This window comes from Podarcis tiliguerta (assembly GCF_965153285.1).
Source record: "Podarcis tiliguerta genome assembly, chromosome: 12".
NCBI classification, from domain to species: domain Eukaryota; kingdom Metazoa; phylum Chordata; class Lepidosauria; order Squamata; family Lacertidae; genus Podarcis; species Podarcis tiliguerta.
Genome location: NC_139545.1, coordinates 33,993,749 through 34,016,899, shown reverse-complemented (window position 1 = coordinate 34,016,899; position 23,151 = coordinate 33,993,749). Strand labels below are relative to the sequence as shown.

Sequence of the window (23,151 nt, the reverse complement as noted above, 5' to 3'; positions counted from 1 at the left end):
GAAATTCTGGAGATATGCTAGATGAACTAATAGTATGTATAAGGCAGCTTCCAATTTTCCTGTGTTCCCAAAGTGTCCTCTTAGAGATGCATCTAAGAACTACCGGTATAAAGGATCTCATTAAGATTTAGTTTTTCTAATTCACATAAACATACTATTCTTCCCCTCCCTCCTCCAAAAAACACGCACATCTACTCTAGTAGAAGCTCATATTTTCAGGAACTGAAAAATTTTCATCCAGTAATAAGACATTGCATTTTGCCTTATTTCAGACAAATGCTACATTCTTCAGCCCGCCCCAGTTTGAGGGACTAAGTACACCCTCTTCTTGACTCATAGGGTCTTTTGCCTATTGCATGATTTAATCAGAATTTTCCAAAGTACCCAGGTGCAATTTAATGATGCTTGTTGAGAAGTCTGCTATCTTGTTGGAAGTCTAATTTGTTAGTTCATGAGTACTTAGACAACAAAAATACCAATGGTGTTTTTTTTTAGTCAGTTTAAAAGATGATAACTTAATATCGCTCTACATTGGTGACATCTCAATCCTTTCTGACTGTACATTTTAGTCTAGCCAGGATTTTGATAGTCTATGAATTCTGAATTCTGTAGTAATACTTTTCAGTTAATATGGACTTATTACCCACTTGCCACTTAGTTTATCAGTTGGTGGTTAAATCCGGTTCTATCTGTGAAGTAAATGCCTACACATTATCACTGTGCAGCAGGCTGCCAACAGAGACAGTCTTGTCCTAGTCATTAACAAGCACAATGTATGCAGAACACCAGAGGGGAATTAAAACCACAAAAAATACCTCAGGGTGGTATTTTTAATATGAGAATTTAATTTGTAATTTCACAGATTAAGAATTTTGGCAGCATTAATCCTTTTATCAGCTCACAGCAGGTTATTTGCAGAAGCATAACCATAAGGCGATATTCATTGGCAGAAACACGTCTTTGCATAACGTTAAACATCAGGAGCAGTGAAACCTTTTGAAGGAGGAGAATAAAGATGAAAAATCATTATATTTTAAGGCAAGGTTTTGCTAAATGCCTCCAGTAAAATTTTTGAGTTACAGAAACACTATTTCTGTGTCTAGCAGATAATCATTATGGAGCATAAATAAAGATGCAAGAAGGGACAATCCCTGTATCAAATACTATAATTGTTTTCATTTGGTATGCATGGATAGAAATTGCAATCATATTTTTAAAAAAACAATGGAAGTTGTATATTTTGGCAAAAAAAGGGTTACACTGTGAATTGATGGAATTTTGGTGGCTAGAACCTAGGTGATTTTGGTAACTAGGAGTGATGCTTTCTCTATGCACCTGAAAATATTTCCCACTTAAATGTTACATTAATTTTAATTGTGGGCACAGTATATCCAGTATAATACTAGTAAGGAACCACAAACATTTTTCAATGTTAAAGGTAACGATGATGACCTTTCATCGTGGAATTCATCTACACATACACTCAGTTCCTTCTAACCCAGAGACCTTGTGAAGAACTCCGCAAGTGGGCAATCCTCTTTTTATAGTTACAGATATCCAATATGTAAATCCTGTAATGAATTTGCAAACACATTTTAGAACTGATTCTTTAATGTGAACTTGAGCTAAGCCCATAGTCACTGGAGCCAGTGTAAACATTATGGCATTTACACCCACATTGCTAAAAAGAATCCCATCCTTGTGGTGACACTCCATAAATCAGCTGTAATGTTTACTGTGGCTATTCTTATTAATTTAATCCATGGCCTGAGGGCTGGATTTTAATGTCCAAGTTCCATGTTCCAAAGGTGGAAGTGGGTGGGGCCAAAGACTGAAGTGGGCAGAGCCAAAGAGAAAACCAAACAATAAATAAAACGGGTCAATGCAGGCCCATGCAAGCAGACAGAGAGCCCCACCCCAGTACTGAGTTGAGTGGAAATGCTGACTTTTGCTCCTAAGATCAGGCAGCATTTATCTTCTCTGCAATCTTAAGGCTGTGGCACCTCAGTATGAAGATTGTATATGTGCCTGTTGCCTTTTGCTATCAAAGGTGGTTCTACCACCTTATTAAGAACCCTGCCATTTGGGGCTTAGATTTTTTTATTTTTAGAAAGAGATTAAAAATGAAGAAACAAATAACACGGCTAGGTCCTACTCCAAGAGAATCTAAGTCAGGCAAGCACTGTTAGTAGGTCCTGAATGGCAGCAGCCAATAAAACAGAAATAGTATATTCTCTCTTATTATTGGCAGTGTAATCAGGAGCTGGTTGCATAAGGTGTCCTGAATTCTCCTCTTCTGCCTTTTCCTTATGCCACACAGGTCTTTAAGTAGCTCCTGAAAAGCAGGGGGAGGGGCTGTCCCAACAGTTCTTTCAAGCCATTAGTAAGTGTCTTTAGGGGCTGATTGCAAGAACTCCCTGGCCTGGGATGAAAGAATAGCACGGGAACTTGTCTTGTTTTCATAAGAATGTTGCATCACAATTTTCCATTAAAAAATAAGTTGCTGGCTTTTTCTTGCTTGCTTTTAAGTTTGTGGGGGGAGTGAATATCTTAGTGCCTTGAAACTTTAAAAACTTTAAAAGTTAAATGCCTGAATTCTATCTTTCCCCTGCAGTGTCTTCTATTTTTTCCGTACCTAATGTAAGATTACAAGCAGAGGGTGGAGAAAGCATGAAAGTCTTTGGAAAAAACAATATTTATGGCAAAGGTCTATCAAACATGAAGCACTGAGGAACATGTTGATTTCCCACAAATAATTCAGGTAAGAGTGGCTTGTCAAAAAGTGGTTGTTGTTTTTAAGTAAAACTTTCTCTCTCCCCCCCCCCCCACTACCTTGTACAGTATGGAACCCCCTTTTTAAATGGAATAATTTATTCATCTAACTGTGGACTTTGTATGGCAAATCTGTTTCGTGGAAAAAATATGATAGAACACCCTGTGGCATTTTGAGGTCCCACAACTAGCTCTAAGCATGATTAGATTTATCCTCCCTCCCCATCCATGTCAGTGCACCTCACACATGGGAAAAGAGAGTTCCATGCTTTCCCGTTACAGTGATCCTTATGACAAAATAGATCAACAGCGATTGCACAGTGTTTTTACATAGTAAAACAGCGGTAGCAGGAGAGGCAGCACCCATAGGTTCTTATGATGGTAGGCTGCTGATAGCATAAGGAGATATAATGTTGTGTGGGGAAAGGATATAAAGGCAATGTGAGGTTTATAGGAGCAGAGGACATGGTATGAAATGTTAAGGTTGGTTAAGGACTTGGTGTAACGGAATGGGCTAGGTATCCAATAAAAATTAGTTTGAGGGGTCCTGAAGTAGGCCCATAAGGAAACTTGCAAACAGGAAACTGTCTAGAGGCTTAATGAAAATATGATCATTAAATACAGAAATCTTTGCTTGTTATGAGTTAAAATATGAGAGAGAGCACGTGGGTTTGCTTGGCAAGACTTGAGTGAGAAGTGTTGGGATAATTGCTTGCAATTGTGGAGGCTGAACATTGCAATCTTTCACCTTGACAAAAGAAGTTGATGTTGGGACACCGGCTTGTTTTGGTGCTGTTGCATTCTATCAAAGGTAGTTGTTCCTCATTACATAGTATCTAAACATCTGCTGCCAGGATACGCTTCGATTTCAGGGATATTGCATCCAGCACAAAAATCCCAGAGTATGTATTCTCCAGCCAGTTTCAGTTTCAAAGTGCTATGTGGAATGTGCCTGAATGTCAATTATTGCAAAAAGACGCCTGGAATAAGGATTTGGGGTACTCAGTTCTCAGATACTCATTTTACATCTTCAGTTGTTGAAGAATTAAGGATGCCCTAAAACGTACCCATGTTTCTCTAACCCAGTGTATCTAACAGCTCTTTAAACTCCTTGTGTTTCTATCCTTTTTTTGGTTGTTGTTAGATGAGTACTGTTGGTATTCCTTCTCAAAGGTACCCAAAGTTGTCATGTTGCCACTTCCTTTTGACAATTGTAATTGTTCATAAGGGGAACGAGTTGTTGGTTTGTTCTTGTTTTTGTTGTGTATTTGGGTTTTCATTTTGTATTACTGTGTTGTAAGCCACACCCCTGTAGATCACCCCTGTGATCATAGGATAAGGGTGATATACAAATTTAATAATATTGCTTTGGAACAAGCATTCCTGCTATGGTATCTTTTCTTACAAAAAAAGAGACTTTTGTAAACTGTTTCATACTGATAACATAGAATAACCTAGTTTAGTACATCTAATTGAAAGAATACTTAATTCTGCTATACTCAGTTAAAAAGAAACAATTAATTGCATCATAATTGCAACAATTTCTATTAGATATACTTATTTATGAAAGTATAAATAAATCTTGCCAGCTAGTTGCAGCTCCATGAACTGTATCTGAAACTGATACCAGCACTGGGTTGTTTTCAAAGTGGTGGTGATGTAAAAGCAGTCTACAAAATAATGACAATAGCTTTCTGGAGGAATATCAGCTAGTGTAAACTGCCCCAATTATGTCACATGTTTCTCTACAGCGAAAGGTTTAAGATTCTACAGTATCAGAAATCAGGCTGCCTGGCTTGTTTACAAGTTTGTTGCCTAGTTAATTTTTACTTTTCCTCCAAGTGGCATCCCTATAGGCATTTCTTCAACTTTACCTGTTCTAATATGAAACATCAACCCTTCAAGTACATTTTAAATGTGGATGTTTGAAAGGTTTGCAAATACAACACAAAATGGTCAGAATGAATATAGGGTTTTGATGACCAAAACACCTAATAAAGCACATTTGGAACCTGGTGTCACTAAATTACTTATATTTTCAAAATAATAAATCCATACAGCAACTACTGCACCCAGATGGAATAAACTGCTGCTGATGGAGCTCCACACTTGCATATGAAACCCAACAGATTTCCAAACATCAAGTCATGGTTTTTTTAAGTTGCCTAATTTGAGGTGGAGGGAATTTGATCTTAGGAACTAAGGCAATGACAAAGGAAAACTGTTGCCAAATATATGTCTATGTGATTTTTCACATATGACAGCATGCATGTTTTGTACCTGTTTTTCCTACATCCCATAGCGGGGTATGTCAATAAGGGACAGCAGTGGGACATGGCGCTGGAATAAGGGACTGTCCCTTCAAATAAGGGACACTTGGCAGCTATGCTGTGGAGTTGTGTCTTTTACTTCTCCCACAGGCACTCAGTGCAATTTTGAATGCATTTTCTAGATTGCATTCAAGCAATCTAGAAATTTACTTTCAGAATTCTGCCATTCTCCCTCACAAAGGGACATAAGTGTGGGCAGAGAGATTTTGTGGTTCTGCAAATAAGCTCTGTTTTCTATTATTGCTTGCATTTAGTGAGCAGTATGATTATCACTATGATAGCAAAAGCACTAAAGAAGTAGCATGGTGATATCCAAACACTGGGAATGTCCTGTTAAAAGAATTTTCTTAACTGACCACTTTGCATATGTGATTAGTTGTGTTTTCACAAGCTGAATTCTCTCCCCCCCCCCCCCGCCCCCATTCCCTCAGTAGCATTTACTAGCATGCCTGTTCACCTCTGGCTTTTGCAAACTGTGTAAGGCACTCTTCCCAGCAGTCTTGTGTAGCTACATTATTTTTGCAGGATTTCCTTTAGTCAAGCTGTGGGGGTGCCATAGTCCAGCAGTGTCTGTGTCAGAGAGTATTGAGAAGTCATTCTAATTCCTCACCTCCTTGTTTCTTTCTAACCTCTGTGCCTCATCACTGCTGAATCGCCAGGAACAGCTTAAACATTGTGTAATTTGTTCCCAATTTGACCAACACTGTGTCATAGCACTTCAATCATTATAGTGAAGTCAGCCTGCATGAACACGTTTTATTAGATTGACCCTTGGTACCAGTGACCTGCACTTCTATACTGTATTTTTAATATAATTAAACATTGTAGTCAGGCTATAGCATTTTCTCTTCTTCAGGTTCCCAAGGTTAGTGTAAAAGTAAGCATTTAGACATAGGGGGAAATAGCAATTATATACTGCAAAATGTAGTGTGTGTGTGTGTGTGTGTGTGTGTGTGTAAATTAGAGTGAGGCAAACACCACTGTATGCGTGTGCGTACACACACACACACACACTGTAATTAAGAAGATGGGGTGTCTTAGTATTGAACATGTATTGTACCAATCCTAATTTCTCATGCATCTTCTTTCCAAATAATGTCTACTCATGAATGTTTAATTATTTCACTAATACTGCATCTGCATTAATTGGAGCTAGTGAAAAGGCTTATGTGATATAGTTGTGGTGGGCAGCTGAAAGCAATCTGAGTCTTAGAATCCAATGACAGCAATGTTAAATGTAGCTGAAATTGTTGCATTCATTTTGTAAAATGTTAAATTAGAGAGGCGGACATAAAGCGGACTGTGAGATCCTAGATTATTTTGGCTGCTATTAGCATTTTTAGAGCCCTAATTTCAAACTGTCAGCAACATAATGCTTTCAGGGATGTTTTACTACTGTCTTTTTTGTTAGCATCAAAGGCATTAAATTGGTAGAAAATATCCTAATTACTATGCATATCAAATACAGCAATACCCTCATCTTGAATTGCAAGATTTATATTAGTTGCTGTGGTTAAATGTAATGGAAGCAAGAGGTGAAATTTCACTTTGTGTCAACCCACACAGATGTGATACCATTATTGGGACCAATATCCTTATGTCACATGAAATTTATGCACAGTTTGCAGACCATTGCAAGGGTTTCTGCTGGCATAATCCTATGCCTTGGAATAAATTGGTGCAATTGATTGGGGAGTGCTTTTTTAACACCTTCACTCCCATACCCCACATGGTATTTTAGTCCCAACTGACTATTGCATATAGTTCAATGTTCAAGCATAGCCCCAGGTTCAACCTCTAGTATCATCAGTTATAGAATTGTTCTGGTACTGGAGTTAGCAAAGACTTCAGCCTGATACCTTAGAGAATTATTGTCAGAGAAAATAGTACTGAGTGTTTAAATACGGAATGCACGTGTTTGCACATGAGAAATTCATTCTCAAGCCTATATGCTATGAAGGTTAGTAAAAGGACCCCTGGATGATTAAGTCCTGTTAAAGGCGACTATGAGGTTGTGTCACTCTTCTCGCTTCAGGCTGAGGGAACAGGCATTTGTCTGCAGACAGCTTTCTAGGTCATGTGGCCAGCATGACTAAACTGCTTCTGACACAACAGAACACCATGACGAGTGCTAGAGTGCACAGAAACGCTGTTTTACCTTCCCTCCTCGGCGGTACCAGTTTATCTACTTGTGCTGGTATGCTTTCAAACTGCTAGGTTGGCAGAAGCAGGGACAGAGCAATGGGAGTTCACCCTTTTGCAGGCATTCATACTGCCAACCTGATTGGCAAGCCCAAGAGGCTCAGTGGTTTTAGACCACAGTGCCACCCGCTTCCATGAAGGTTAGTGGGTGGCTTGGGCAAGTCACTCTCTGGTCCAAACTCCAAATGACCTTAACTGTACTATTGCCCTTGAGTGGGAAGATTCTTTTCCACAGATTGGCACCACAGAGATACAAATGCAGATCAGAATTCTAGCATGGGGGTTAAGGGGCTTTATCTCTTTGCCCTCCATTGTGGTTCTGATCCAGATGCATCTCCCGGCTCCTGCAATTTCCATTGGGAAAAAAGAGGTCACATTCATTTCTGTGGGAACATTTTTTCCAAAGCAACTTACAAGTATGGGCCCTCTGATCCAGGTCAGGAATGCAGTAGGGGGCAAAGTGTTAAAGCACCCCTGTTCCCAACACTGGGGACATCATCATCATCATCATCATCACCACCATCATTAGAATTTATATACCCGGAGGTCTTGGGGTTGTTCACAGAAGAAAATCACATTTTACAAGGGCATAGGATGTCAATCAAATCACCCAAAGGCAAGGTTATAAAGGAACGTTTTTGCCTGGCATCTAAAGGTGGATAATGAAGGCGCCATGCATACTTTGCTGGGGAGAGCATTCCACAGATGGGGAGCCATTACAGGGAAGGCCCGTTCTCGTGTTTCCACCCTCTGGACCTCTTGAGGAGGAGGCACACAAAGAAGGGCCTCAGAGGATGATCTCGGGGTCCAGGGAGGTTCACATGGAAAGAGGAGATCCTTGAGTTATGCGGCCCTGAGACGTTTAAGGCTTTATAGGTCAAAACCAGCACAACAGAACTGGAACTGGCTGAGGGTTGTTGCCCTCTGAACTCCCATTGAGGTATGGGCTACTGCTAAGAGAACAAAGTAGCGAGGACGTCAGAAATTACCCAGCCGCCAGTCTTGCAAGGGCCTTTACGCTACGTACTTGAAAAGTAGGAACAAGTAAACAGTTCTTTTGTCACTCCTATTGTAAATTCATGAGTCACAATCTTAAAGAAGATCCAAGAGAGCTGGGAGCAGGCCAAAAACATGTCTCTTGGTAGAGAAAAACTAGATGTCAAAGAGGATTTCCCTTCAAAAATTGACAAGCTTTTTGACATCCTCAATTGCAAGTGTATATTTTTTTCCTCTGCCCTGAATTTGGCTGTCCTGCAGATGCTGGTTGCAAAAAGGAAGTTCACATTAACTGTACATGCCCTAAGGAGATGAAGATCCCTATGAAGCAACTTGCTCTATTAAAGGACAGAGGAGAGAAGACTGGTTCTGTTGGACCACATCAGATTGGCTTGCTCAATCTGCCAGAGCATAACAGACAAGTCAAAAAGTGGAAGCGGCAAAAAGGCTAACGGAATATAAGCAGGGAAGTAAGCAGGAGGCTTCAATACCATCAAATGAAATTATTTTCACTGCTGATGAAAATGAAGAACAAATAGCTAATGGCCTTGATGGAAATGATGAATTTACATTAGAAAAACCAAGTATGCATTCCACTTCCAATGAAAAGACAGAATACAACACATTAGAAATACATAATGTTGCTATGCCGAGCATCAGATGTGGTTTTGCCCTGTGTGCTGGCTTGATCACTGAAGAAGAGACTTGTAGTTGATCACAATGCTCTGAAGGGAGCCCTGTTCAGGGAAGTTTTTAATATTTAATGCTGTACTGTTTTTAACACTTGATTGGGAGCCGCCCAGAGTGGCTGGGGAAACTCAGCCAGATGGGCGGGATATAAATAAATTGTTGTTGTTGTTGTTTATTATTAAAATCAAGAGGGCTCAAGAAAAAGTTATGAAATCCCTGGATTGGGTATTTGATTATCTTTGTCAGAAGAGTGAAATTGACTGCATCTTCTTTTACAGTTGCGAAGATATAACTAAAGTTATGCTGAAAGCAGACGATTCAGATCAGTAGATCCCCAGCATCATCACAGAACAGCATTTTGTGTGCAGTGAGCCAGGTAGAATAAATCTCTACCACTTCCATCTAGAGAGGCTCAAAGAAAGAAAAACTAGCTGAAGTTACTGCTAATAATCTTGTAGATTCCATGAAGAAGAAGGGCATTCATAAGAGGCTGCAGGCCATTAGAGGTGATTCTACTAATGTTAACACTGTCTGGGAGGATAGTACCATGCATTGGGTAGAGGTCAAGCTTCATTATAAGCTGATCTTGTTAGTTGTGCCCTCCACACCAATGAGTTACCCCTGTAACACTTGATCACAGTACTCAGTAGGAGTGGACAGCAACTGGACAGGTAACATTGGCAAGATTCTAGATACTGCTACAGAACTTGACATTGATCCTTCATTCACCAAACACTCAGTTGGAGAACCTCTTACTCCACTGAGTGACAGTGTCATAAAGGATTTGCCTGCTGATCAGGCATACAGGTATCAAGTCACACAGGCCATAAAGACAAGAAAGCTTCTCATGGATCTGGCCTGTCTTGAAATTGGTCCCGTGAGCCATTCAAGGTGGGTAACAACTGTTTGTCACAGATGGGTTTCAAGACATGATGCTAAAGGCAAAACCCTCAACAGCTTAAGAACAATAGTGGAATACATCATTTGTGTGTACTATCTCTGCTTGTTCAACATCAGAGTAAAGCACTTGGGGGTGAAAGGCCCATAGAACTTTTCAGCTGCAAAAGAAGGCTGTATGGGATGCTGTTTTGCCACCCAGCGCTCACCATGGTATGTATTTAGCAAAATGATAATCCAGACACTCATGTGCTCAGATGACAGTGAGGAGAGGAAAGCTGGTTCCAAAAGGTTGTTGACTTGAAGAGCAGAGATGATGACACACTGGGAGACCTTTCTGTACATCCAAGGAAGACACCTTCCATCAACCTCAGTGCTTTGTCCCTGTTGGAGCTGATTGTCTGGTCTGATGGAGTATATGAACCTCCTTTGACATGTAAACTTATTACAGCAGAAATAAAGTTCATTGATGAGCTCATGCAAGTTCCACAGTGGCCCTGTTATTCTCATTCTATAGGTGAAACAAGTCACAAAGGCAGCAGGAAGGGTGCATACACACAAAAAATGTGAGGGCTACATCAGAGGCCAAGAAGCAAGTAGGTGGCTGATGTCCGAGAATGAATAAAAGCAAGATTTGATGAAACTTGTTTAAATTTATTATTAGCTGATGTCATTACTTTCTGATGTTGTTTTATGATTACAAGGTAATGTTGTGACAAACTAAGGTTAGTATAGCATTACCTGACATTTTCAGAAGGTGAAATAAAAACCAGAGAGCAGTTTATGTGCTTTTTAATCAAATGTCGATTTACGAAACTAAATGTTGTCCAAGCGCAAGACCCCTCATTGAAGAAATTTTCAAAAATTAAGTTTCACGCCCTAAAATGACACACCCTACTGCTTCAGGCAACAGGAGGTGAGGGGTTGTTGACAATAGAAGGGAAGGACTTTTGGTGACAGGAATTCAAATGAGATTTTCCTTATGTTTGCTTTATGAAATATGCAGTTAAGGTTTGCTAATCTAACCATGTGGAGCTGACTAAAAGCAAAATATCCTCAATTTTGTGGATGATTGTTTTAACGGATAATACTTTGATTTAAATATATATCTTAGTACAGGCTACTAGATTCTGATAGTGTTAAGATTCTTATCAGGCACAATTTGTGGAGTTTTTTTGTTTCATGTATGCTCCTGAATTTGTGTTGCAGAAGATAGAACTTTCCTTGCTCTGTGCTCACTGTATGATTAGGATAAGCAGCAGATTTCCACTGAACAATCATTTTGGTCTGCCAGTGGTCTGCCTGGACATAAAAGGCTGTTTGAGTTGAAGTGGGCTGATGGTTTGGAATGACATTTGAATACATGGAGGACAATGTCTTAATGACAATGACTAAAAGGAGAAGCAAAAGAAATTCTAAACCATCCCGTTTATCCCATAGACCGTTACCTCTTTTTTAGGATTATTGTGTCACGTGACCCATTGGCTAGGCTTTGTCTAGGGCAGGGGAAAGAGGTGGGACCACTGAAGGGGAGAAACTGAGGTTTCCAGACAAAGCTTTAGTTGTGACACATGGCCTGTAACCTACAGAGACAGCAAAACCAACGAAAGGCATTGTCTCGAAGGCATAATCTACAGCATTTGAAAATTCAGAAATCATTTTTACTTTTTGTGGAATTCTGAAATAAAATACATTGTTAATTATAAGTCCTCTAAAACTATATGCATGGATTGTTTCTATGAACAAGAGCTTTTAAAAGAATTACAGCTAAAATATTGATACTGAGTGTAAAGAGACTGAAGCAGTCCGAGAAACAAAGAAAGCTAAATACCCTAAAGACTGACTCAGTTCAGCTGTCCAATACCAACACCCACTGACGTTAATGGAGAATTAAACATTCCCAGTTTCAGAGGGAATCCTGCCTATTAGTGCAGAGATTTTTAAGCATGATTTTGATCAAATTGTATGACTTTGTTGTACCAGTCTATAATAGGCTCCTTCTATCTTCATATAGAAATAGAGTAGTGTTAATGGTCTAATGAAGGGTAGTAGAGAGGGAGAGATTTGAAATTCAGAATCATTAATTAAAACATATTTGCACAACAAAATGTGTTTATGCATTCTTCATCTTCAGTATCTAGTGATCCTGAAACAGGCATTTGCAAAGTTTGAACAAAATTTGAGATATGTACAGAGCTTTTAAATAAACACAGGCATATCACTGGATAACCATTGTTGTTAAAAAACAGTTTTGCCTATATTAAAGCTTTCTAAACCAAAAATACGTAAGACACAATTAATGCACAAATTCTGTGCAAAAACATATTTCTGGTTGAATACAGTGTTACAGAGTAAAAATGATGTTCTTAGGATATACTTACAGCCCTACTGCCACCAAATCCACATAATCAATTTTAGCTGCAAACATTCATTTTAACAAGCTTATAGCTCTTAATTAATTTTGAAAGAATTCTATTTGATAAAGTAGCCTTGTGAGAATTACATATTGATGGTGGCAGAGGAAAAAAATTATTTTCATAGCTATATGGTGAAATTTACTTGTCTAGGTTTTAAAAAACAAAGCTCAGAGGTGCTGCTCTTGACATGATCTCAAGATGGAGAGAAATCAGTAATTACAGGGCCAGGCATTCAGTTCTATCCTAATTTTCCCACCAGTTTTCAATGTTTCTGCTGCCTCTGAGACTTAAAATATTCTCATTAGGTAGCTGCAGAGGCAGCTTGCTTGCCTACTCCCTCATTCTCTCGCTGGCTTTTCCTTTCTTTCTGTTTCTTTCTTTTTTTTCCTCCTGCCTTGGGAGTGACTGTGAAGATCATTTGCTGGAATGATTGGCAGGTTAGAGGATTCAATGAGATGAGTTCCTCTTAGCGCAGGTCAAAAAGGCTAGTTAGCAGGAGCTGCTGAAAAATGCCAGCAGCATTCGAAATGGGAAATGTCATGACTTCGAGGCAGGGGGTGCCACCTGGAACAGAGAGCCCCCAGCTCATTAGCAAGTTACAGGATGCACGCTTAACTGGAGGGAGCAGAGGAGGAAAGATAATGCCCAATAGGGAGAATTATTGTGAAGTGGAATTGATTTCATGTATAATTTGTTTATCACTAGAGGGGACAAATGCTGCCCATCTGACATGTGCGGAGGAGTGTGGACTGTGAATGAAGCAACTTAGCATAATCTCTAGGTTGAGCTCTGGATTTAAAGAATGCAAACTTCTTTCTTCCTAACTGTGCAAATGATCAGGTCATGTTGTATTAATTAAACCTGACATACTCTCAAATGGTTTATCTCTGCAATTGTAGCAATTCAGCAGAACCTTGTATATATGAGTTGCATTCATTATAAAGCGGGGCGGGATTTCTGGATGTGATTTTCTCTCTACACACACCCCATTTAGCTTCTGCTGGAAGGCGAAAAAACCCCGTCTCCAACACAGACTGAATTATAAAGCAGCTCATGTTTATTTTCAGTGGGTAGGCAGACTGCATGAGATCAGAACACCATTCCTAGTTTACAATGCAATGTTATTTGAATGACTTCAAACTACCATTTCCCCCCCAAATTTAGGGTTTGGAACAGACAATTCAATTTAACCTTCCCCCATCTTGTAATACAAGCAGCTCATAAGTTATTCTTACTCATGCACAAGCACAGTGGTCTCTAAGATTTTCTGAGAATATTTTATCTTGCAAAGAACCTTCTGGAGGCCACATAGCAATGTTGAACATGGCCATAGGCAGACCAATAGACGTGATTCTTACCATTGTACAGTAGACACCATTCAACCATGCAAAATTATAGGTTTATACGGACACATCTCTCCATTCAGGCAAGCAAAAGATGACATCACACTTCAAGGACACATTCTAGTCAGGGAAAACACTCGAGGAGGGGATAGAGCAGGTCTGGGGAGGAGGTGGAGTGTGCCTCAGGTGTGTCCCTGGGGCCAAATAGAGAGCACTTGGACTAGACCTCAGGTTCCCTATTGAGTTAAGCCTACTTTAGTTGAACTCTAAAATAAATTCTACTTATTCCCTGATAGGTACATAAGATAATTGGTGTGGGGAAAAAATATTTGTGCATAATATTGAATAAAAGGAAGATAATATATAGTACATGCAATGTAGGTTTCAGGCCCACTTATTCCAGACAACACAGTATTGTCACTGACTAAAATAGGATTAGGATTGGGTGAATTTTATAAACTATAACTGAAGTTTATATACAACATGGGAGACAAGCAAACTTGCAAGTTGGCTTATCACTTGAGCTGACTAAAAGTGAAGTATTCTGATGAATACTGCCACAGAGAAGGAGTCATGGTTTGGCCTCCATCCCTGGTCACCCTTTCCTGCGCTCTGTTCCTCAACCCCAGCACAGTGAAAGAGCTGATAGAACAGATTGGAGTGGGGACTGATTCATGTAGTCTACCCCCTCAATTCTAACAAAACAGATGGTCTGTGAGAGATGAGTACTACCTCCATTTTAGGCACATATGAAGTTTATACGACTTAGATCAATACTTAGTCCAGTATTTCTACTCAGACTGGCAGCAGCTTTCTGGAGTCTGAGGGAGAGGAAAGTCTTTCTCAGCCTTGCTGTCCAAATTGCTTTTAACTGGAGGTTGAATTGGACCTGGGACTTCCTGCATGAAAACATATGCTGTACCAATGAGCTGTATCACCTTGCAGAATTTCTGATCTAGAACTTTCTTAATAGCAACCTTGTACATATTAAGCGCAGTCCTGGATGCCACAGGTAGAAACAAATTGAACACAGACAAGTAGTTTCGTTTGGTGAGCTGAATTGCAGAGGAGGATGAGAGTATTCCATGTCTACTCAGTAGCCGACATAGAGAACAAGTGGCAGTCCCCAGCAGACTAGCAAAAAAATTGCAGGCTATTAACTTATGTGGACTTATTTACAAGACTGCTTTATAGGGCATTAACAACTGTGAGTGAGAACTTGGCAGCAAATTAATTTATGATGGTTCAGGACTTCATTAGTGTTTGGAGACACTGATCAATAGACACAGCTTTCTCTTGAGCATACTGTGGTGTTTCACAATAAGTGATGCCAAATGTAGGAAGATGCAAAAGAAAATGACACCACACACTACAGAGAACAGCAGAGTTCATTTTACCTCTTAAGGTAATTTGATTTCTACAGACATATTTCCCTTATGGTGCCACGCTGCTATAGTCAGCATGTAGCTGCAAGTAAAGATGACATGGTGTAGATATAATATGTTGCTGACATCCGTCTGCCTCGGTAAACAATGAAGGAGTGCGCCTTTGGGGGTGAAGTTAAACTGTCAGAAGGTTGTAGCACCTGCTGTGGCTGTAGAGACCAATATGGGAGAGACATGCTTTGTTGCAGCTGGGGCAGATGAAGGCATCCAGTTGTGCTGCTGCAGATGCACCTTGGTGTTTCTTCTCTCTGGATTTCTCCCACTGGTCATTCGTCAGCTGGTCACTGCTATGGATGCATGACCTGTGTCTCCAGGTACTGCATTTGTCTGCAAAGTGTTCCCACATGGCAGGGTTGATTTTGCCAACCTTCATGTCACCTTTGCAGACACCTTTGTAATGCAGCGTCGGTCTGGCCATGGGCCTGGTGCTCCCCACATCCTTGGGGATCCTGCCACCTTCCAATCTGTGGACATGACCAAGCCAGCGTAGATGTTGCTGAGACAGGAGTGCAAACATGCTGGGAATGTGGGCGTGTCTTTGTTGGAGACCCTGTGATACCCAAAATCTTCATGACACAGCACATGTGGAAGGCGTTGAGACGTGTTAGGGGAGGGGAACTATCTCTGGTGAGGGACACATTGTGTTCCTTCTGTGTAGGATTTGGGCAAGACCCCACAGGCAACCTCTGCCAACCTTGGCAGTAACTTTCAAACTGAAACTTCTTTAGGACTTGGTGACTGATGCACTTTTCTCTGTACAATCACTGCCCTCAGGCTTGATTCCTCAAAGCTTGGTGGCCACACCTTCCTTTGTGAAAGCTGTACTTTTATTCTTCCTCAGTTTAGAAATAGATTAGTTTGCTATATAGGATTTGGGCATAATGCTTCTATTTTTTGTTCCGGGTCTTTGTCCAGCATCTTGTTGAGCTTTGTTATGTGATCCTGTACCCTCCTAAATAGCACATACACTGTATATAAAATTTCACTGTGAGTAGACATGGGTTTTGTTCCAGGATGTAAATTAGAATTGTGAGTGTTTAGCCTATGAATATATTTAATGATGGTTGAAAATCAAATTGTACAGTTAGAATATATAAAAGCAAAACATTCTAGCCAGTTAGAAATACCAAGGCTTAAGTGAGTGGATCTAGAGTTTAGAGAACCATCAGACTTCTTCAAAAGCTTACAAGGCAGGTAGAGACTAGTGCAACCCAAGGTGGTAGTGTAGGAAGTAATTACTTTATTTTATTAAAATGGTCTAGCCCCACCAAAAGTGCTTACCTTGACATCTTCAATTTTATCATTTTTAGGGTCGTCCCCCCCTTTTTTTACTTCAGTATAGAATCTGTGATTCATCCTTCTGACCTTTAAGAAAGGGAAGGCGGGGAGGAAATCTAAACAGTGCTGATACTTACTGTTAATAATAAGCAACCTTGATTGTGTTGGGAAATGGCTTTAATTATTTTTAAGCCAATTTGCATTCAAACACTCCTGTGCAGTTTGTTTCTGCAGTTTACTGGTCTGCACCAGGAGAAGGAAAGAGGCTTGCCCTGAAGACTCATGGGCTGAGGGCAGCAAGCGGTAATCCAAAAACTCATAGGGAGGAACAAACAGCAACTCACTGCTGAAGACACTTCGAAAAAAGTACCATTGGTGATGGGTTGCTGTTTAGAATCAGGAGACATTTTCAGGGCTGCAGTATCGTTCTGTCTACCAAGGAAATAAAATTGTTCTACTAGATTGCAGAAACAAGGTACACAGGAAAGTCAGGAAAGTACAACCTCATTCAGGGAAGGCTCTTGCCCACTTCCCAACATGAGAACCTGAGACACGTAACATCTCTGTCTTTTAAGGATTCATCTTCAGTTTATTGGCCCACATCCGTCCCATTACTGCCTCCAAGCACTGATCTCACACCTCAACTGTCTCTCCAGAGTCAGATGGAAAAGAATGATAGAGGTGGATGTCATCTGCATATTGATGACATTTGACTCCAAATCTCCTGGTGACAGCTTCCAGAGACTTCATATGAATGTTAAATAGCATGGGTGACAAGATCATCCTGTGGGGATACCACAAGATAATTTCCATGGTGCTGAACAGAAACCTCCCATGAAGTGGCCCTGGAAGTATAGGAGCGGAACCACTGAACAGTGCTTGAAAAAAATCTAAAATGCATTTTTCAAGCCTAAATGCTGTGGGAAGGTATTTGTCTCTGTATCTATATGGACTGACCACACCCACTTTTGCCTTGGCCACACCCATCACTGGCATGTGGTGCCCAGAAGGTTGACAAGGACAAAACTTCACCATCAGGCCAGAACAGTTTCCCAACCCTTGGACTTAGGGAAATATACACTTGCTTTTTCTGCCATGATTTTCAAACCTTTGGTTTTAGCATTGAAGGGGTCAATCAACAGCACACAAAGCTGTCATATGAATGAGTGTTTCTTCTAATGATGATATTTCATTCAGCTTTGACTGTCACAAATGCTACACTCTTTTACCATCTATTTTTCTTCTTAATGGAATCTAGATGGTGAGCTTCTAATGCTGTGGTATGCCATTTACTGTTACATTGAAAATGCCTAGTGCATTTGGGAGGAAATGAAAATGTAGTAGCAGAATAGGTAGAGAGGAAGTTCCTTTTTTTTTTTTTTTTTTTGGCAGATCCTAGACATCCAAGAATTGAATTTTATTTTTCAGGAGAAAATTCTTCTAACATTCTCCAATTTATACTCCAGCTTGCAACATCACTGAAGATTTTATTCCCTCTTTAGAACCAATCTTTAATTATATGTTTGTGAGGATTAAAAATAAATAAATCTGAGGGGTTTTTTGTATCTGCACAATAAAAGAAAAATAAATAAACACCCCTGCACTGTGGATATGTTGATCTGTTCAAACACAAGTGTTTGAAATGGCCTGGCCTGAACTCATATAATTTCCAACTAATTTTGGATTTGGGCAGTAAGAGCAGATGGATAAGAACAAATGCATTTATCATATAAATATGTAGTAAGTTAGATACAACTTATTCCCCAACTATGCAGACAAGTTGACTTGCCAATCCTTTGAATATTAATACCAGTTGTATCCTGTTCATATTCTCCACTCTGTGATACAAAACAATTATATAATGGGTAAAATTTGGCAATCTCTGTTTTTTTTAAAGCAACCTTTCTCCCCCCTCCTCCCCCCTCCTCTACGTACCTCTTTCTGTCTAGTTTCTCTGAAGGTTACCAAGGAGGAGGCCAATAATAAGAAAAAAGGGGAAAGGAGCTTAAAAAAAATGCTGTGGAAAAGAAAATTAAAAGAAAACTGGAATGAATGCTTCACTTGTTGGCTATTACCACAATTACCATACCTTAGAAAATATGCAAGGAATAGTTAATTATGACTAAATGAGCTCTTTTAAAAGTCCATGGCAGGCCCCAGGATCCAACTGTCAGTACTGTGAAACATATTGAATTGGAAGGCTGGTCTCCCTGTCAGCCAGTAGGATGGTCTGCCTGAATAAAACAGACAGTGAAAAGATATCTGGTTTAGAGTAGCCTCAGACAAGGGAAACACGTACAGCATTTGCATACTTTTCCTGCAAAGGGGTTTAATCCTAAGAAAGAAGGAGATTTCTGTATTGTCAGCCAAGGCTTTGTTCGGAATGAAGAGTAGAAGGAAATCTGATGAAGGGGTCTTTCTGAAAGCTTTGCTCTCAGCCTTGAGGTTGTCCTAGCAAAGTTATATATTTGCAGATTGTTTACATACTATTGTCTGCTTTAAGGTCTCCTATATTCAAAAGGCTCAAAGTATTCCCTTCTGCTTGCACAAAAACAGGGGTTTTGTATGGTAAAAATGACTTGCACTCCAAAGCTGAAACAAGTTCTTTTTTACTATGTATGCAAAACACCCTCATTCTCATCAGTCAAACTCAAACAACCCAAAATATTTGAAAGACTGGAAAAAGAAAGCAGAAACCACATCCTGTATCATATATCTGCTATAGAAGTCTCTACTTAATATGTTTTATAGTTTGTAGCTTTTGGCAAAAATCGGCAAACTAAAATTAATCTCTCTGTGTGAGAAATGCATGTGAGAAAAACATATTTTTTAAAGTTTAACTGCATTGCAACTAGAGTGCCTGGCTCCAAAATTTTAGCTGTGAAGACATTGTTCAGTTGCTTGCTGTGATTCTTAAATTAACGATACACTTTCAATATTTTGGATACCAGATTGGACAAATAACCCTTATTCTTCATATTATAATGAAATATAACTCAGATCCTTCCCCCACATGTACCACAAAAACTTCAAATAGTCTTAATGGTCTAAATTTTTATAGTCTGTGGCCCTCTCCATCAGATACTTCGTATTATCCTTGAATGAAGGCAATATTGCAAACAATGAGACAAAAAAAAAAAAAAAAAAAGGCTTGAAATGCAAGAAGTGTATGTATATAGAGATACCTGTAAGCAAAGACTGTACTTCTTGCATATCATAAAATCATAGAATTTTAGAGTTGGAAGGGACCCCAAAGTCCATCTAGTCCAACCCCCTGCAATGCTTGAATCTCAACTAAAGCATCCATTATAAGTGACCATTCAATCTCTGCTTAAAAACCTCCAATAAAGTCACCACCTTCCAAGGGAGGTCATTCCACAGTTCTTAGTGTCAGAAAGTTATTCCTGATGCTTAGTCAGAATCTCCTTTCTTGAATCCATTGGGTTTGGATTCTACCCTCCGGAGCAGGAAAAAACAAGCTTGCTCTATCTTTCCCACGTGACAGCCATTTAGATATTTGAAGATTGCTATCATATGCTTGGTTTCCAGACCCTTTATCACCTTGGCCACCCTCTCTGCCTATGTTCCAGCTTGTTAATATCCTTCTTAAATTGAACTGGACACAGTACTCTAGTTGTGGTCTGACCAAGGCAGAATAGAGCAGAGCTATTACTTCCCTTGAACTGGACACAAAGCACTCCCTCTCTCCATAAACTATACTGTAACTAAGATTTTAAAACTTGTTTGTTTGGTACTAGCATTAAACACATTATTAAGCTGTTATCTAGTATTTATGTGGATTTATAATAAACATTTATATTTATGTAATAATGCTTAATACATAAGTCAGTGTAATAACAAATACAACATACATTTGGGGAGATGTTAAACATCTGTGTTTGTTTCCAGCAGCTAGTAAGTACATTTAATATAGATTAGTTTTTTTTGCAGAGAGTAGTTAAAAAATATGGCTACAAACTGGTTGCTCCATTACATGGATAAAATATATCGATTCAGTAGGGATCTTGTGTCAGGAAATAGGCTTCATAAATCTAATGAGAATGTCAATAAAAACCCAAATAATGTTTGATCTGTATTGCTTGAATTTTCAGAGGGGGTTCTACAAAATTGTTTTCTATATACCCCAGCAATAAAGAGAATGCCCTCTTGTAAATCAGCACATGCCTTTAAAGCTAGTATTCAGAAGACAGATACAAAATAGTTGGTTCTCAAGGGGGATGGGATGGCATGCCAAAATGACCCAACTTGAAACATCTGTTTTAATGGTTTGGAGAAAGCTTGTGGATGAAGTTATATTAAATGTTTGAAAAAGTAGTTAGACTCTAGCTTCTATGGTTTGAATAATCCTTAAAAACTGTTGAGGTTTTCTTCATTATTTTTTTTGTGCAGGGCTAGAAACCTAGACATATTTACCTAGAATAAGTTCCATAGAATTCAGTGGGACTACCTTATGAGTAGGCATGTATTGGATGGTGGTGTTAATCACTGTTTAGAAATTATCCCTTGCTAGATGAGATGAACTTTCCCCTCATCCCTAAGCACATTTTTACTGTGAGAAGCATGTCAGAATATGGGGGGACTAAATATACTTCTTTTGTTGCTGAGCTTGTCAAGCACACCACTGTGTTCTCTTTCCCACCAGGAAGGTCAAACCGCTGGGGGCCATTCTATTTTCTGACATGATCCCTACTGTCTGTCCATGCTGTCTGACAGATTGAAACAGTTGTCTGTGTCACTGTGCTTTCAATGCTTTCTAAATGCTTCATTTTCTATGAAAGAAGTAAAATATGTAAGCGACAAGAGGAGAAAATGGCAGAGGAGCCACAGCCTCTCCTATATTTTCCCATTTTTGTACTTAACCAGTCAAAACCTTACTTTTTCAGTGTCCAAGATGATGATAAATAGTTCACGTGCATTAGGTTGAGTCTTTTGAAAGATATGGTAATAAAATGATTAAATATGCAGTGTTTCAATAGTTAAAGTGAAATAGGGGGCTTCTTTTGTTCACTTACATTTCAGTTTTATATATTTTGATTTGAGGTATGTATAAAGCCTGAAGAAATTAGTGCTGTGCTGAGCCTTGAATGCTCTCTAGATAATTGAACTAATTAAATCTTTACCAACATTAACACAACTCCAGCATTCCTCGGACAGTGGTTAATTATTGCAGGAACATGGCAAGCTTCAGCTAAACAGATGAAAATAGAGTCCTGTGGAATGGTTATTGAGTTTATTCTTTATTCATCTTTTGATAAGGTTTAATTAAAACTGCCTCTCTCCATTGTGGTAAGAATGAATGTGCTTGTTTTCTTAGTGAAAGCCGAATTATTCCCTTCAACCATGGTTCAGCAATCAAAGCTGCTTCAAAGTTTTGGGTTATACTGTAGCTGTGGAGATATAATTGCTGAAACTCTCTATGAAGGCTTTATTCTTTCTTGTGTTTCTTTATTTTTATTTTTATTTAATTTACTTTCAAGAATTACAACATCCTTTTCCAGCTGCAGTTAAATTTTCCAAATGTTGATTATATATACATGGTGAAAGCTCAGAAAGGAGTAATTAAAAAACAAACATACAAAATATTTATTTAAGCTCTCCCCTGACAAAATAGTAAGAGGTCATTATTTTAAAATTGTAGTTGCAACTGGTTTTTTTTTTTAACTTGGCATCATTTAAGCAAAAATCCTACACTTGTTCAGAAGCTAGACTTTAAGATGGAAAAAAAAAAAAATGACTGTATTTTTAATGGAAGTGAAGGACAGGAATAGTGACTCTTTACATAGGCATACCAGGCAATGATTCATTTTAAAGCAAAAGTGCTAAAAGTATTGATGCCTTGCCAGTTTATAAGAAAAGCAAAACTCACTACCTCTCCAGATATGCAGTTCCATTTGCTACCCACAGATACACAACTTCATTTTTGAAAACTTATTTTATTGTGTGTTTTTTGAAAAACAGTACAATAAAGCTATTATTAAGAAACTTACTATTCATGCCCTATTATGTCAAGATGAGGTTTGATACCATGGGGGGAGGAACCATATTTCTACCTTAAAAGTCAGCAACAGAATGTGTAGATGTGCCCAACACCTGTAAGTGTGCAAGTAGTTGGTTATATGAACAGTTTGTGAATCACTGTCCATGCTAGGCTGTGGGAATCAGGCTAGAGTGAGTTAGGAGCCCAGACCTGAGAGTTAGGGCTGAAGAACAATTTGAAAAGATGGCAAACCAGAAGGCAGAACTGGTAGAATATGACAGGAGTTGGCATCAAGAAGCAGTCTGGATTGGGAGGCAAACCAAAAGGCAGGGCCAGTGGACAAGCCCAGAGTCAAAGAACAAGGCAAGAAACAGAAGTCATACTAGAGCTTAGGTAGGACTTGTTGCTTGACTAAATCACCACTGAGTCAGGAAATCCTCTCATATTTTGTCTTGCCCATTAGTAGCCAATGACCAGCCTGGGAAAGATCAGTCTGGAAAATTTGTCCCTGAGACGCTAGAGTGACACTGCTTTTCAGGAGCAGTTCCTGACAATCATACAGGTATCCATTCCTTTGTGTGCTAACACTTCACCGGATCCTCCAAGCTGGAAGGCAAGAAGATGGGAAGTAATGCTTCTTCCTGACCCAATACTACCCTTCATGCCAGTGAGCATTCTGATAACCTGGTGTAGTGAATGCATCACCTATGATGGTTCTTGCCCTTTGGAAGTAGTTCTTCAGTATTCTGGCCCACACAAGCTCAAGTGATAGGACTATAGCAT

At 39.3% G+C, this 23,151-nt stretch overlaps 1 protein-coding gene across 7 annotated transcripts in view; it reads left to right on the top strand.

Annotated features, from left to right (window-relative positions):
* The window catches only part of CDK14 (cyclin dependent kinase 14), a 215,456-nt gene that overhangs the window by 165,041 nt on the left and 27,264 nt on the right, over positions 1 to 23,151 (top strand). For all 7 annotated transcript variants that reach the window (XM_083405804.1, XM_083405805.1, XM_083405803.1 and 4 more), the window contains one exon: positions 2,615 to 2,761. In XM_083405804.1, the coding sequence (XP_083261930.1) occupies positions 2,615 to 2,730 (116 nt within the window). In that variant the 3' untranslated portion in view covers positions 2,731 to 2,761. The remainder of the gene's footprint in view (positions 1 to 2,614; positions 2,762 to 23,151) is intronic.